Here is a 14,402-nt window from a genome sequence, read left to right as displayed (position 1 = left end):
GCCCTGAACGAAATCGCAGCTTTTCCCTTGACCAACGCTTACCTCCACCGCTTCTTGTCCTTGCCCCCCCATGTTCTGCATTTTCCACCTTTAAATGACTCAATCTGCGACTACTACAGCCCCAGTTCACGCATATGCAACCAGAATTCGCCAGAACATTACCATCAAGCCCTCGACACGTCTTCGCCAGTCTCCTGAACCCCATCGAAAGCTCAGACCTGCCCCAGCACCAGCAGCCACTGAGACGGGCCTTCGGGACGACTACCCAGCAGCTCCAGAGACCCGTTTCCCATCCCCTCACGTCGTCCTCCATCCCGACGATGCAACCAGCCGTGTCTTTCATTCAATCGCGCGGGCGCTCCTTTCCGTTGTACGTCTTTTCTCTCTCTAAATGTTCCATTTCCAATCAGTTCTCCACAGGACAACCGTGCCGTGACGATCAAAGACCTTGCCGAGATGTGTGTGGCGCAGGGTCTGGCCTGCCAAAAGTATGTCATCCAACATGACTCTGATCTCACTTTCCATTTATTTTTTATATTTTTTTAAACAGCGTTTCTGCCGCCTCCCAGGCCATCACGACCTACATACGTTCTCATCTACATCGCTGTGAGGTTCAACAGGATCAGCCTCTTCTCCTCCGGCATGTTCTATCCGGAACTCCTTCCGATGATCTCCTCCTTCCCGCCCTCCATTCAAAGTCGGGCGGTGCCCATCAAAACATACATTCCGACCCTAATACTCCTTTACGATCAACTAATTTCAGGAAGGGCACTATGATATGGTACCTCAGTCGCGTCACTGGCGCCCCCTGTCCCTTCGCCAGAGCAGGAATTCGGCTCAGCGACCATGTCGACGTTTCCTCTACCGTCAAGGACAAGGAGGTCCCCAGGCGGAACAGGGAGACTCGTAGCTCTGCTGCCATTTCAGAACGCTGTGGTCAGAAGAGAAAGCGCCGTTCACCCAGAGGCTGTGTGCGCGCAGCAATTTCAGACGATGAGGACTCGGATCCTAGCGAGACTGAAACCGCTCCTCCTCCAAAGGTCAAGCTTACTCTCAGGCTGAAGCCTTTGGCGAAATGTATTTCATTTGTCGCCCCTCCGTCGCTCCCGCCTCCTCCACCGCCTCCCCCTGCCGACATTATTGATCTCTCCCTCTCTTCAGACGATGAACATGATAATGAAATGCCTGTCGACTCGTCCGACGACAACTCTAACGACGAGTCTGATTCAGAAGGCGAGGATTCTCGTCCTTCGCAGGATGCCGATGATGAAGAATGGTCGATGCATTCATATCCGCGACGATCAATCTCTATACCCCCGTACTCCCCATCCAGCGACCATCCTTCATTTTCTCCCGCCTCTTCTTTCTCTCGATTCAGACGCTCTACCTCAGTCCCCTACTCTTTAGCATCGCCTCCTCCAGATTCAGAAGAGGATGATGATAATACTTTTTCTACCTTCGGTGGCAGCCGGAACACCTCTTCCTCTTATATCAATTCGTCTTGTGATGAGGAAGAGGGTAATTATGCTTATCCCTCATCGGACTTTGACTCCGACTTTGAAGACAACGATAACGATGCCGAAACCTCCTTTGAATCACCAGGTCCTCGTTCCCCCTTCTCTGCCCCTCCTCTTTTACTTCCCTCCATTGTCAAACAAGAGCCTCGCGATGTGCAGGGCATCCTTGATGCTTGGGACGACATTGATGCATCTGGCATACGTCCTCCCTCTACGGTTGAAGAAGTCAAAGCTACTCAGGTCATTGGAGAAGCCGCCACCCATATGTTGATGGACGTCGGGCGCATACATGAGGATAACACAGTCAAGTTTGAACCTCAAGATCCGGGTAGTGATTGGGACAGTGAATGTTACCGTCTCTCTTCGTCGCCGCTTGATCACACCGTCATCAAGCGGGAGGTCGACTCGCCCGATCTCAATCTCGATCTGAATGCACCCTTGATGTCTTTTACGGCCTGGCGCAATGGTGCAGAACTTCTAGTCTCCCCAACATCGGCTACGTCGGCCATCGCAAGTCCGTTTGACTTTCGTGATCCGTTTACTCCATTCGACTACGATGAGCTCAGCTCGCCAATGCCCCGTCGCGGCAGCGAGTCGGCGTGGATGGAAGATGATCCGAGAGAGTATGCCACGCTGCGACCACGCGCCAAAACCGTCGCTTCGCTTGGGGGTTTCTTCAAAGTCGAGGATGTGAAGGAAGACGAAAGTCTTACGTCGCTCATTGCGTCTTTGAAAATGACTTCCCAGCCGCCTGTACTATCACCGGATGAGGTGAAGCCTGAAGTCAAAATGGAAGACGCTTCTTTCTCTCCGCTGCCTGTCTGTGTGTCTCCGAATGACATACGGCTTAGTTGTGCCTCTCAGGGCTCCGCGAGCGGGAAAGATGTCGTCGTCGTGACGACGTGTCAGCCGTGTGTGCCGGAAATATTTGCTACCGATGTTGAGGGTACGTTGTTCTTTCCATATCATCGATGTGTCATAGCTAAGTAAGTATCCAGGTATCTCCGTTTATCGAACGACTATTGGTGAATACACCGTCCTCCGAAGGATTGACACGGACTTTGTCAATCTGACCCCCATATCGGCGTACTCCCATGGGCCACAACCGGTTCTCAGCACTATAGCGTCTGCCATTGTCATTTCCAAAGGTTCCCCGCTGATTCAAGGCACGTGGGTCCCTCTTGATGTTGCGCAAGCGTATGTCTGTGATCATCCTGTCACCAATGTGTCTCCGCCTACCACACCTACACGGACGTCCTCATCATCTCTGTCTCAGTCAGGTCTTCTTGATGTATTCCTCAGCGATGACCTGTATCAGCAGTTCCCTGATGCGATACGGGAGTTCGTGAGGCATAGCAGGAAGACTCGACCACCCGGTTTCGGCAAAGGTTTTGTTAGTATGATGCAAGCAAGGGAGGTTGCTACCCAATTCAATGTTGTGCTGGAGGAGAAACCGTTGCCCACATTAAACGTGGTCCTCGACGAGCATAAGGCTGAAGCCGTGGTCAAATATGACGAGCCGCTCAGTGCAACAGAGCAAGAAATGTTCCACGCCCTTTGTGTCAATCTTGAATGGGAAAAGGACGCAGAGGAGACCAGCAGTGATCTACCGGTAACTTCAAATCCACCACCTCCAGAACCGGAGCGGCCGAAAGATGTGGACACCCGCCCATTACGTCGTTCGAAGAGGGTAGCGGCTATAGCCTCGCGGACTCGTTCGAGGAGGCGGGAATCCAGGAATCTATCCTGATATTCGTTCTATATTCCCCCCACCTCGCCACTCGTTTTCTTTGAGTATTAAATTTATTGAATCGACGTTCCGCATTGCTACATTGTGTCGCTTCTGAATTCCCAATCAACTGCATTAGATTTGTATCAGATATATTTCGTCTCTTGTTCACTTTCTCGATTCTATTGTCTTTCAAACCCCCCTCTTACCTTACGACGACAAGCACTCTTATACTCAACAAGTACGCATACAGCCTTTTATTTTTTGCATAGTACGGTTTTCTACGACATGACGCCGAGGTTCGCCCGCTCCCCTCACTCATATGCTCTATGATTCCTATGCTCCCTTATGCCCTTGCTCCGTTTCGGTTTCTTTGGGGCGGATCGTAGTTCTCGCTGTTGCCAGCGCCGCTATATTACTTACATGTATCTTATGAGGCTTTGTCTTTCTAGCTTTATCTTGGAAGGGAGGACCGTGGGGTTTTATAGACAATTGAAATAAATCGTAATATCAGCTGCTCTGATTTGTACTATACCTGTAAATTGAATCGTTTTGACATGGCTTCTTCCACATTTACTTATAAGTATCGAATGTCTTCCATTCAATGAATTATGAAAATTGCAACCCCGAGTACGAGCAACCATGTGCTCACTTCAATTTGGCGCCCTAGTTGCTTCTGTACCTTCTACATCACCCCACATGATGCAGATGCTGTTGATGCTGATACTGGGCGCCTCCTTCATTAAGTCTGGGTACTCTGGGTACTATGTTTGGCTGTCGAGCTCGTAGCGCTGGTACTGCTGTAAAGCCTCATGCACGCGAGACTTGGGAGGCACCTTTGGGGAAGATGCACGTCCAACTATGCCTTGTGCCGACGACGGCATTTGGGAGATTCTCATAATGATTGCAATCCGGGGTCACTAATCAGTACTCAGTACTCAGGCTCTAATAGTACATGCTTCTGAAACGGAACTCAGTATTCTCGGAGTTTAAACAAATCAAGACTTCGCGAGAGATATGTTTTTGGAGAGGGAAATAGACTTGTGTCGGTCCCGGCTACAGATCAGGGCATAGTCATATAGTTCTTACTAGGTCGACGTCTAAGCCAGGTCCGGCTGTCGTGTAAACTCATTCAGGCTTCGGGGAGATATCCCGCTGTTCTAGTTCTCATTGGCCAAGGTCTGGTTCTTCACATTCTGCAGAGCCGACGACCGTCAAACGAATGCTACAGCCTACCGGACCTCTGGAATTTCAAGAAGACGAGTGACCACAGAATAATATCATGAATTTGAATGACTGGCAAGCGAAGGGGGACTATCTGATTAGTCCTCGACGGATTTGAGACCTCTTGGGTCCTCGCTGGGTGCCGGTACTTTTCTCAAGGAGTCGTTCTTCATTGGTACTGCAGCCTTTCAACCTCCCGGTAGACTGACTCAAGGTTTCCCATCCTTGTCGGACCATTCCGAAGGTGATCTCCACGTCGAAGCTCTTCGAAAACCAGGTGGTTGCGCACGATTCACTGTTGCACCAATTGGCTACTTTGACACTGCTTACGCTGTGGCGAGAGGAGCACAGTTTATTACTCCATCGAAGTTCTGATCCCCGCTCTAAGTAGTCTGAATACCTCCATCCAGCTTTGCGTCAGCGGTCCTTCGTGCTAGAAGCTCTGGGGCTGACTTCACTGTCACCTGAATAGGGAGCGGCAAACTGCACTCCGTTTCCGTGGGACGTCCATTCCAGCTTAGTGACTTGAAGAAATGACCGACGACATCCGTTCGTGGCTGGAGGAGCTCTCCATACTCATACGAAACTTACATGGCCTTTCTACACTATAGAGAGCCTGGTGTTGATACGGGACCAACGAAAGGACGAAACTTTTTTACGATGAGCAGCTGAACCAGTTGTCAGCTCATCCAAGTTCCACCGGTACACGTACTTGAGAAATGCAGTGACTCCAGAGTCTGGATTCATCGCTAGAGACGGGCACATAGTTTGGGAGATAAACCGCTCGCTGCGGAGGCATGGATGTTCATCGAATCTCGCTAAAAATTCATTCCATGACCCTCTACTTAGGAAATATCAATATGCCGAGACCGCAGATTCCGACTTGTGCCTTCTGTGTCAGGCAGCTGTACTATAGAAAACTAGCTGTTTCTGTACTACTTCACGAGACAGCAGTGGACCAGGACGGGATCCGTGGATCGGTGTCGCCTATTCGATCGGTGTGATCGTTCTAGGATTAATCTTTTGGTGAGTGATACTCCACGAAGATTATTTACATAAATCAATACTTAGACGTTATGCTGAGAATTTTGGCTGTACTCAAGGATCATAGTTTCAAGGGAGACATTTGTTTGTATCAGATTGAACGAGGAAGCATTGTATAGTCCCGACTTTCAAGGCATTTAATAAAGGAACAACACGGCACTGCCTGACAATGAGTATTACCATATGGTATACGGGGACCTGGCTGTAGATGCCGAACACATGGATGATGCGCGTTGTTGAAAGATCCTATTCTTCCGGTTTCGTAGAAGAACGAGCAATTTGCAACAGCAAACTTGGGGCACTTGCAACAGTAAAAGGACCCTACGCTACCACGTAACAGCTTTGGCGTAGTGAAAATGTGGAATTTGCGGGGAGTAGTCAAATGAAAACCTTGAGCCGGCCGAAACTGAAGCTGAAGGCTGTTCGCAACTTGGTGGTTAGCATACTGGAAATTCACAAGGACAGCAAAATAATACACAGGGATAACAACAATGTAACAGGCGAATACTGTGCTAGACCTGTATTCGAAAAAGATGACTATATAGGGCCGCCGGATGCCGGTGGCAGCTGGGAAAGGCGGCGGAGTTCGAACCGTGAGCAAAGAGCTTGGGTGGATTCTTTGCTCCCATCCACCATTCACTACTATTACTTAGTACTATTTTCTGGAGGCATCTATCATAGTAGTCCTGGGCTTCTCTTGTCTGTTTCTCTCTCGACCCCCAAAATCTGGTTTTCGTCGCCATTTTTAACGTTTACCACCCAAGAGAGGTTTCACGACGGGGAATCGTCCTCACCTTTACTCGGACGACTTTTCCCACCTAATTGGCTCTATTCCTTGACGGTCCTCTATACAGACTGCCAAGCGTCTGCCCAATACATTCGTAATCCCTAATTGTTCTTCATTCAAAAACGTATAATGTCATTATCAGCCTCTGACAGCAACGGCTCCTATTCAAGGGCTCCTCCCTCTGGGAAGACACCACCTCCAGCACCTTCAGCTGCTTATGCTAAGCGGTGCGTGTTTTTTCTTCATTCCTTTCCAGTATCTTATTTGGTCGCGTAGAGCACGAGAGGCTGAGGAAAGAATGGCCGGGGGCAGGTATAGGCCACCCGCGTTGCGCGCCCTTGCTTCAGGTGGATCTCCTCCTAATGAGGTTTCTCCTTCTGTCACGACTCCAGTGGACAGTGGCACTTTGCCTCCTCCTACGACATATCCTCAGGGTTTTAGGAGGGCCAGGGCTGGAACCCTACCTTCCAACGTCCAACTCGCCGCCCAGCGCTTTGCCGCAGCCTCCAACTCTCTGAGCAGTCTCCCTGCTTCCAGTGAATCACTTATCGACCAGCCTCAGCGCCAGCTTCCTGCCACTCCCACTAATGTAGCACCTGCCCGTCCAAGTCTGCGACACTCCGCGTCTGTCGCAACTGGCGTTCCAACCAACAGCCGTCTTCGTTCCGAGTCACTAACACTCCCTGCAGGTGGTCTTCAGAACGCGTTTGGACCATCATTGTTCTCCTCGTCGTGGTTGTCGTCGACCAACGGCAATGGGTTCCCAGTCTTGGACGAGTTGCGTTCCGTCAACTCTGCAGATTCAGGTGCTGATGACTTTGATGTGCACACTCTGGACTATTTGGGCTTGGATGATGGTCATCGTCCTCCTCCAGCTGCTACAATGTCCGAGTTGCGTCATCAGGCTCAAGCTGCTATTGCTGGTAACCTCGCTGGCCATCCTTCGAGGTTACGAGCCAGTACCGTTTCGAATCCTTACCGTTCAAGGCCATCGCTTGCGGGCTCTCTTTTGACAACTCCCTCGGCAGCAGAGGAAGAGGAATACCTGGACAGTTATGATGAACAGGCATTCAATCGTCCACCGCTTACGTCTTATGATTCCCAAGGCACCGACGGCTCTTACTCAGCATCTTATGTCGCCAAAGGCTTTAAGCAGACGGATCATCTTGTAGCTCCCACCAGACCCCGAGCAATATCCGTGGGCACACTTGAAGACCCCCTTCTTTCTTTACAGCGACGTGCGGGGGTAGTAGACGCCCAATCCTACATCAATGAGCTCACCCATCAGAGTTCGGGACTGTCCGTGGTGTCTAGTAACATTGGAAACCCGGCTGGTATCTTGAAAGCTGACAAGAACATGGTTTCTCGAGTCGGACCATCTGTTCATTTCCCTAATGGTGGTGAGACACCCCCCAGCCGCGCTTCAGCCTATCTACTCGCCCCAGGTGCGCAAAATAGATCCGTTTCGCCCAAATCGGAGACTCCATCGTCACAAATCCAAACGCCTACACGTTCTCTTTGGATCGGCAATCTAGACAGTGCCGTGACGAGCGAGCAGCTCATTCATGTGTTTGCTCCTTACGGCGCCATAGAGAGCCTTAGGTTGCTTCCGGAGAAGGTTTGTTTACTGATATCATTACTTCCACTAGCTAATATCAATATCAGGAATGTGGATTTGTCAACTTTGTGGACCAGGCTGATGCCATTCGCGCTAAAGAAGATGTTCTTAATCGTCTTGGTGGGAATATTGGCATGCAGAACGGTCAGACTGTGCGTATTGGATTCGGAAAGGCTGAAAGCGCGCCTGTTGCTCCGGCAAAGGGTACTCCTGCTAGTCCGGGACCTACATCTCCTGGAGGCGCCGCAAAATCTGCCAGCGCAAACATTGGTATGGGAGGTATGGATGCTCAGCTGCAGTCTACTCCTACGAGAGCCTTGTGGATTGGTTCCATCCCATCAACTACTACGCCAGCGACAATTCTCAGTGTTTTCAGTCCCTATGGTCCCATTGAATCCGCCAGAGTTTTGACCCACAAGAACTGTGGATTCAGTGAGTTTCACCATCTACGTTGAAGTGTGGCGAAACTAACTCCATATTTAGTCAATTTCGAGCGACTGGATGATGCTGTACGTGCCAGAAAAGCACTGAATGGTCGTGATGTGTTGGGCAGTGACGTCGGCGCCATCCGCATTGGATTTGCCAAGGTTCCCGTCAAGAATGGACAAGAGGGTGGTGGGCCCGATGATAATGGCTGTGTCACTGTTCAAGGTGTTGGTGATCTCAGTGTCAATGCGACTATTCAAGCCCTTCGCATGGTGAAAGGAGCGTCCACGATTCCTGCCGACCAGCAAGTTTTGAGCGGTGCCGTCGAGAATTACCGATCAAATCTTCTACTCAGTATGATCGGTACAGGCTCGCATACGGCTGCCTACATGTCGGACGGTTTACCAAAACCTGCCGGTTGGACACCAGCGGTAACCGAACAACAGATGATCATGATGGAACTCAGCGCCGGTAGTAGTGACGCGGAGGCTGATATTCAAGCCCTTGCCGGTACTGATCCCGTCTTTGAACTACATACTACCTAATGCTAATCTTGTCACACAGAATTCCGACCGCCGACCATGTATTATACGACAATCCCGCTTGTGTCGGAACGAACCAACAACAGACGGTGGGACGCGTCCAAACTACGCGAGCTGCGCAAACGTCTGGACTCAGGCACCATGAGCACTGAAGAGATAGATACTGTCGCTACCGATTTCCTTGATGGCGAGATTGTGGACCTTGCCTCTGACTGGCTTGGTAACACGGTATGTGTCGGAGGTCCTGATGGCAATGTGAAGCTTACAATCGATGCAGGTGGTCCAGAAGCTTTTCGAGAGATGTTCTCCCGTACCCCGCTTTTCTATGCTCGAACGTATCACGCCGAATCTCGCCATGATTGGAATTCATAAGAATGGGACTTGGGCGGCGCAGAAGATTATTGAGTGCGTTCAAACGCCCGAAGAGATTGCCTTAATTGCCCAAAACTTGAGGGCTTATGCCCCTCCACTCCTTCTTGATCAGTTTGGGAACTATGTCGTTCAGTGAGTTTCCGTCATCTGGGACGTTTTCTTTTTTGACTGATGAAACTAAACAATCAGATGCTGTCTGCGATTCGGCGCCCCCGCTAACGACTTTATTTTTGACGCTATTGTGGACCGCATGTGGGAAGTTGCACAAGGTCGCTTCGGAGCCCGCAGCATGCGAGCATGCCTGGAAAGCCCTCACATCACTTTGAGCCAGCAGCGCCGGATCGCCACTGCTATTATCCTCAATTCGATTCCGCTGGCGACTAACCCTAACGGTGCATTATTATTGACCTGGCTCTTGGATACTTCTGGTTTCCCATCCAGATACAACCTTCTTGCTCCTCGATTCACCCCTCATCTGTCGCACCTGTGCACCCACAAACTCGCGTCTCTAACGGTGCTCAGAATCGTTAACCAAAAGATTGAGCCCGACGCGTCTAGACAGATCGTAGAAGCTCTCTTTTCTTCCCCGGGTGATCATGTCCTGACGGACGTACTCGGCGATCAGGTCAATGGGGTTGCGGTCGTTCACAAAATCATCACCAGTCCGTTCATCGACCAGTTGGAGAAGTACGAATACATCGAAGCAACGAAGCGTGTCCTAATCGAGCTGAAAGTCATTGCGACCCAGGCATATAGGAGGTTGATTGAAGAAGTAGGTCTGCCAATTCCGAATTTCCAGCCCACATACACAAGCAGCGGGCCTCCGTCAGGGAAACCAAAAAGTGCTACACAGAGTCAATTCGGAATGACAGGACTTCCATCTGGGTATCCGTCCAATGATCAAGGGTTGGCATCTATGATGGCAGCGCTGCAGATGGGTGGCCAAAATCCTCAGGCAGGGCCTCAGCAGCTCCACGTCGATCCTGGTTACAGCAATTCCAACTCCCCAGGATTACGCCGTGTTCCCAGTGCCTCTAACACCTTTTCTCCATCTACCGACCCTTTCAATCCTTTCGGGATGCGATCCCCAGACATGAACGATATGAATTCTCGAGCTGGACTACAGCGCGGGAGTAACGGCATGGCCTCAACCTATAGTGCACAGTCCCCCAACCTCGGTGGTCAAAGTGGCGGCATGATGGGCATGGGCCAGCCCACTTATAATGTCCCTCCGGCACAAACGATGCCTCCCCAGCTCTATCAAGCATACATGTATCAAAATTACCCTCAGAATCCACAAAACATGGGCGCATTCCATGCTTAAAACTGTCACGACTTTTCATGACGCCACTCTTTTCCCCACTCCTACCATGCTATCTGTGACGCTCGTTTTCTACTGCCGAAGTTTTCATGTTACGCTGTGTGGTCGGTGTCCAATTGGTTCTTTTCGCGCTGTCTTTCTCTATCGATACCCAGCCTGCAACATTGTATATTTCTTCACTCCTTTGACCAAAACAGGGCACGGCCGTTGTGGAGAACTTTGCCAGGGGTTGTTATTCTTCTCTTTCTATTGGCTTTATATATCTGTACAACAAAGGACTGGCTGTAAAATTCAGTCAATTTAGATCGGGTACGCTATAGTTACTGATTTTTACTCAAGATTTACTCTTATTTCCTGACCATGTGTGACGTCATGACTAGCAGCGTCGATCAGAGACATCTCAACATTGGAACTTGCATCGAATTTCGAACGGAACCTCGAACGACAAACGTTACTTGTGATTGATGGAAACTGCGGACAATGTCAACTCTCAGTAAACTACAGATGCATCACTGTCAGACTTCTTCCTCCGCGTAGGGCCTTGTTAAGGGTAGATGCTATCATACCCATGGGTCGCAGCCTTTTTTTCCGGATTCCATGTGGGCTTTGGCAGGTAAATTGCGACGAATTATATCATTCGAACTTTACATCGCGTGCTTCTTCGCTGTGATCACATCAGCGTCGCGATTTCCGATCGATACACACTGCGAAAAATGGTTTACTAACGGCGCTCGTGATCCCTCAGCACGACACTTCCTTTATCGCATCTTTCTGTTGCAGCATGTTCGAGGCTTCGTGCGTATCTATTTCTTTTTTCAGCTCTACCGAGTCTAACGGGTATGTCTTCCACCGCATGTGTATTCTTCAGACAGAAGCATCTTCCTGAGGCAGGAACAGTAAGGTTTCCAGCAACAGGGACGCTACCAACATGTATCCGTATATAAGGGAGATTCAGGACATGCAGCAGCTATCATCTTGGCACCAGTCACTCCATGGCTAGTACAGCAAAAAGACTGGGCAAAAGAATCGTTGGATATCCTGAGGAGATAGTCCCCGTCATTTCGGCGCGTGACTATGTCCTCCAAGCCACGCAGGATCCTATTCGACGCGTCGGTATCCGCTATTCTGTGTCCTGGACGCGCTGAAATTATCCATTCCAGATCCTGGAGTACATCGCCAGCTTATTCCCAATACTTGGGTGGATAACTAGATACAGTGAGCTACAATTCCAAGTTGGTCAAATATCATATCGCTAAACGAGAGAATAGATTTGGGATGGCTGACGGGCGACGTTATTGCTGGCCTCACTGTGGGCATTGTTCTCGTCCCACAAAGCATGTCCTACGCTCAGGTGACTCTGTCCGCATAGAGTACTTGTTCGACATCTGATTCTTGATCCGTAGATTGCTACTCTAAGTCCGGAGTACGGATTGTACTCTTCTTTCATTGGCGTTTTGTTATACTGTGTACGAACCTCTTCCGACTATCTATACACTTCTTCTGACTCCGTTTAGGTTTTCGCGACGTCCAAAGATGTATCCATTGGCCCGGTCGCTGTCATGTCTTTAACTGTGTCCCAAATTATCAAGCACGTCGATGATGCACATCCCGGTAAATGGGAGGGCCCGCAGATAGCCACCACTGTCGCGTTTATCGCCGGCTTCATTGTTCTGGGCATTGGCCTTTTACGGCTGGGCTGGCTTGTTGAGTTCATACCGGCGCCTGCTGTAAGTGCGTTCATGACCGGATCCGCTATCAGTATCGTCTCTGGTCAGATTCCCGGTCTGATGGGTATTTCTGGTTTTGAGTACGTATGGCCTTTCCGTCTTCTTGAGACTATTTTTATCGTTGAAATTTCTAGCACCCGAGCCGCAACCTACGAAGTAATCATCAACACTCTGAAAGGGCTTCCAAGAACGAAACTTGATGCCGCATGGGGACTACCTGGACTTGTCGCATTGTATATCATCCGCTTCTCATGCGATCGTCTCGCGAAGCGCTTTCCCCGCAGAGCACGCATCTTGTTCTTCATCTCTGTGTTCAGGAATGTATTCGTCATCCTGATTTTGACGATTGCGGCGTGGTTGTATACGAGGCATCGACAGAGCGCCAGCGGTAGCTATCCCATTAAAATCTTGAAGGATGTACCGGGCGGTCTTCGGCACGTCGGTCAGCCAGTCATTGACCCCGAACTTGTCACTGCTCTGGCGGGGCAGCTTCCCATTGCAGTCATCATTCTATTACTGGAGCACATAGCGATCGCGAAGTGTGAGTTTGAAATTTGAATGACCATATTTCAGATCATGGGCATTAACATCCTCATTTGAAGCTTTTGGACGATTGAATGGTTACAAAATTAACCCCAACCAGGAACTCATTGCCATCGGGGTCACAAACACTGTGGGGTCATGCTTTGCCGCTTATCCTGCAACGGGATCATTCTCTCGTTCTGCCTTGCAATCCAAATCTGGTGTCAGAACCCCTGCTGGTGGCATAGTCACGGCTGCAGTTGTGATTGTTGCATTATACGGCGTAACACCGGCTTTCTATTGGATTCCGACCGCAGGACTCTCTGCTGTTATTATTCATGCCGTAGCGGATTTAGTAGCGACTCCCAAGCAGGTGAGTTTCACAATATATTGCAGGAATCACCGTTTTGAGTACCTGCAACAATAGGTGTATTCTTATTGGCGCGTGTCACCCATGGAGTTCATAATCTGGCTCGCAGCCGTGATCATCACAATCTTTTCGTCTATCGAAAACGGTATCTATGCATCCATCTGCGCCTCCCTTGTACTTCTTCTCGTCCGCGTTGCTCACCCACGAGGCTACTTCCTTGGCAAAGTAACGGTGCATAATGGAGTCTCCGAAGATAAGGATCCTCGCGAGGTCTTTGTTCCCCTCACAAAAGACAGTGTGACCAATACCCAGGTCAAAGTTATCCCCCCTTCTCCAGGTGTTATCATATACCGCCTTGAAGAGAGCTATCTCTATCCCAATTGCGCACAATTAGATTCAATTCTTGTGGATTATGTCAAGGAGAACACTAGACGAGGAAAAGATATGAGCGTAGTCAAGCGCAAGGACCGGGCGTGGAACGATCCTGGTCCTCGCCGGGGTACAAATGCGGAGTATGAAGCCAACACCAACCTTCCTCTGCTCCGAGTCATCGTTCTCGACTTTTCTGGCATGTGAGTTAGAACTTTCTTTGACTTGTGATGTGTCGTTAATAGAAACATTGAACGCAGTTCACAAATAGACACCACTGCCGTCCAGTCCTTAATCGATACCCGTAACGAAATAGAACGATGGGCGGATCGCTCTGTGGAAGTACGTCTTTCCCTTCTTGCAAAAAACGTGACTCACACAACGCTAGTTCCACTTTGCCACGATTCTCTCTCCCTGGATACGTCGGGCCCTTGTAGGCCGGCGGTTTTGGGAACGGGATCACCGTCGTCCAAGATTCCACAGGAGATCGCCGCAGTTGTCCCTTATCGAGACAGCCTGAGGGATAATATCACGTTGGAGCCGGATCCAAAAGACATAGAAAGAGGAGATAAAGGGTCCACGACTCAGGAAGTCCCGCCTGGCTTCGCTCCTCTGTTACCTGTAGAGACGCCTTTCTTCCACTTCGACCTTGCAGCCGCTGTTCGCGCGGCAGAAAATGCAGCGTCGTAACCTGGGCATGCAAGTAAGTGTTTGCCTTGCGTCTTTTAATCGTTGTAGCATTGTAGCTATATGTCGCAATGTACTTGTATACACACCTGTTAAGTACTTGTAATTCCATAAAATCTACTAAGGCCGTGCCGAAATTTTTTGTAA

At 49.8% G+C, this 14,402-nt stretch overlaps 3 protein-coding genes across 3 annotated transcripts; all 3 read left to right on the top strand.

Annotated features, from left to right (window-relative positions):
• EV420DRAFT_1307187 (uncharacterized protein) lies at nucleotides 1–3,267 on the top strand (the record flags this gene model as incomplete). The annotated part of the gene is made up of 5 exons (XM_060468508.1): nucleotides 1–370; nucleotides 421–488; nucleotides 551–2,463; nucleotides 2,516–2,742; nucleotides 2,794–3,267. The coding sequence occupies exons 1-5, from the start codon at nucleotides 95–97 to the stop codon at nucleotides 3,265–3,267; spliced, it is 2,958 nt and encodes a 985-aa protein (XP_060331711.1). The 5' UTR covers nucleotides 1–94.
• A 2,831-nt stretch (nucleotides 3,268–6,098) lies between these two features.
• Nucleotides 6,099–10,880, top strand: EV420DRAFT_270786 (uncharacterized protein). The gene is made up of 7 exons (XM_060481485.1): nucleotides 6,099–6,528; nucleotides 6,578–7,919; nucleotides 7,967–8,351; nucleotides 8,403–8,855; nucleotides 8,910–9,115; nucleotides 9,165–9,391; nucleotides 9,449–10,880. The coding sequence occupies exons 1-7, from the start codon at nucleotides 6,431–6,433 to the stop codon at nucleotides 10,581–10,583; spliced, it is 3,846 nt and encodes a 1,281-aa protein (XP_060331710.1). The 5' UTR covers nucleotides 6,099–6,430; the 3' UTR covers nucleotides 10,584–10,880.
• Nucleotides 10,881–11,342: 462 nt separating this feature from the next.
• On the top strand, nucleotides 11,343–14,353 carry EV420DRAFT_270693 (sulfate transporter family-domain-containing protein). The gene is made up of 10 exons (XM_060481484.1): nucleotides 11,343–11,375; nucleotides 11,449–11,689; nucleotides 11,741–11,795; nucleotides 11,849–11,931; nucleotides 11,984–12,046; nucleotides 12,095–12,387; nucleotides 12,442–12,848; nucleotides 12,910–13,202; nucleotides 13,257–13,771; nucleotides 13,829–14,353. Exons 2-10 carry the CDS (start codon nucleotides 11,573–11,575, stop codon nucleotides 14,256–14,258), a joined length of 2,256 nt encoding a protein of 751 aa, XP_060331709.1. The 5' UTR covers nucleotides 11,343–11,375; nucleotides 11,449–11,572; the 3' UTR covers nucleotides 14,259–14,353.
• The last annotated feature ends 49 nt before the right edge of the window (nucleotides 14,354–14,402 follow it).

This window comes from Desarmillaria tabescens (genome assembly GCF_030435595.1).
Source record: "Desarmillaria tabescens strain CCBAS 213 chromosome Unknown EV420scaffold_14, whole genome shotgun sequence".
Taxonomy (NCBI): Eukaryota; Fungi; Basidiomycota; class Agaricomycetes; order Agaricales; family Physalacriaceae; genus Desarmillaria; species Desarmillaria tabescens.
This window is presented reverse-complemented; position numbering and strand designations above follow the sequence as displayed.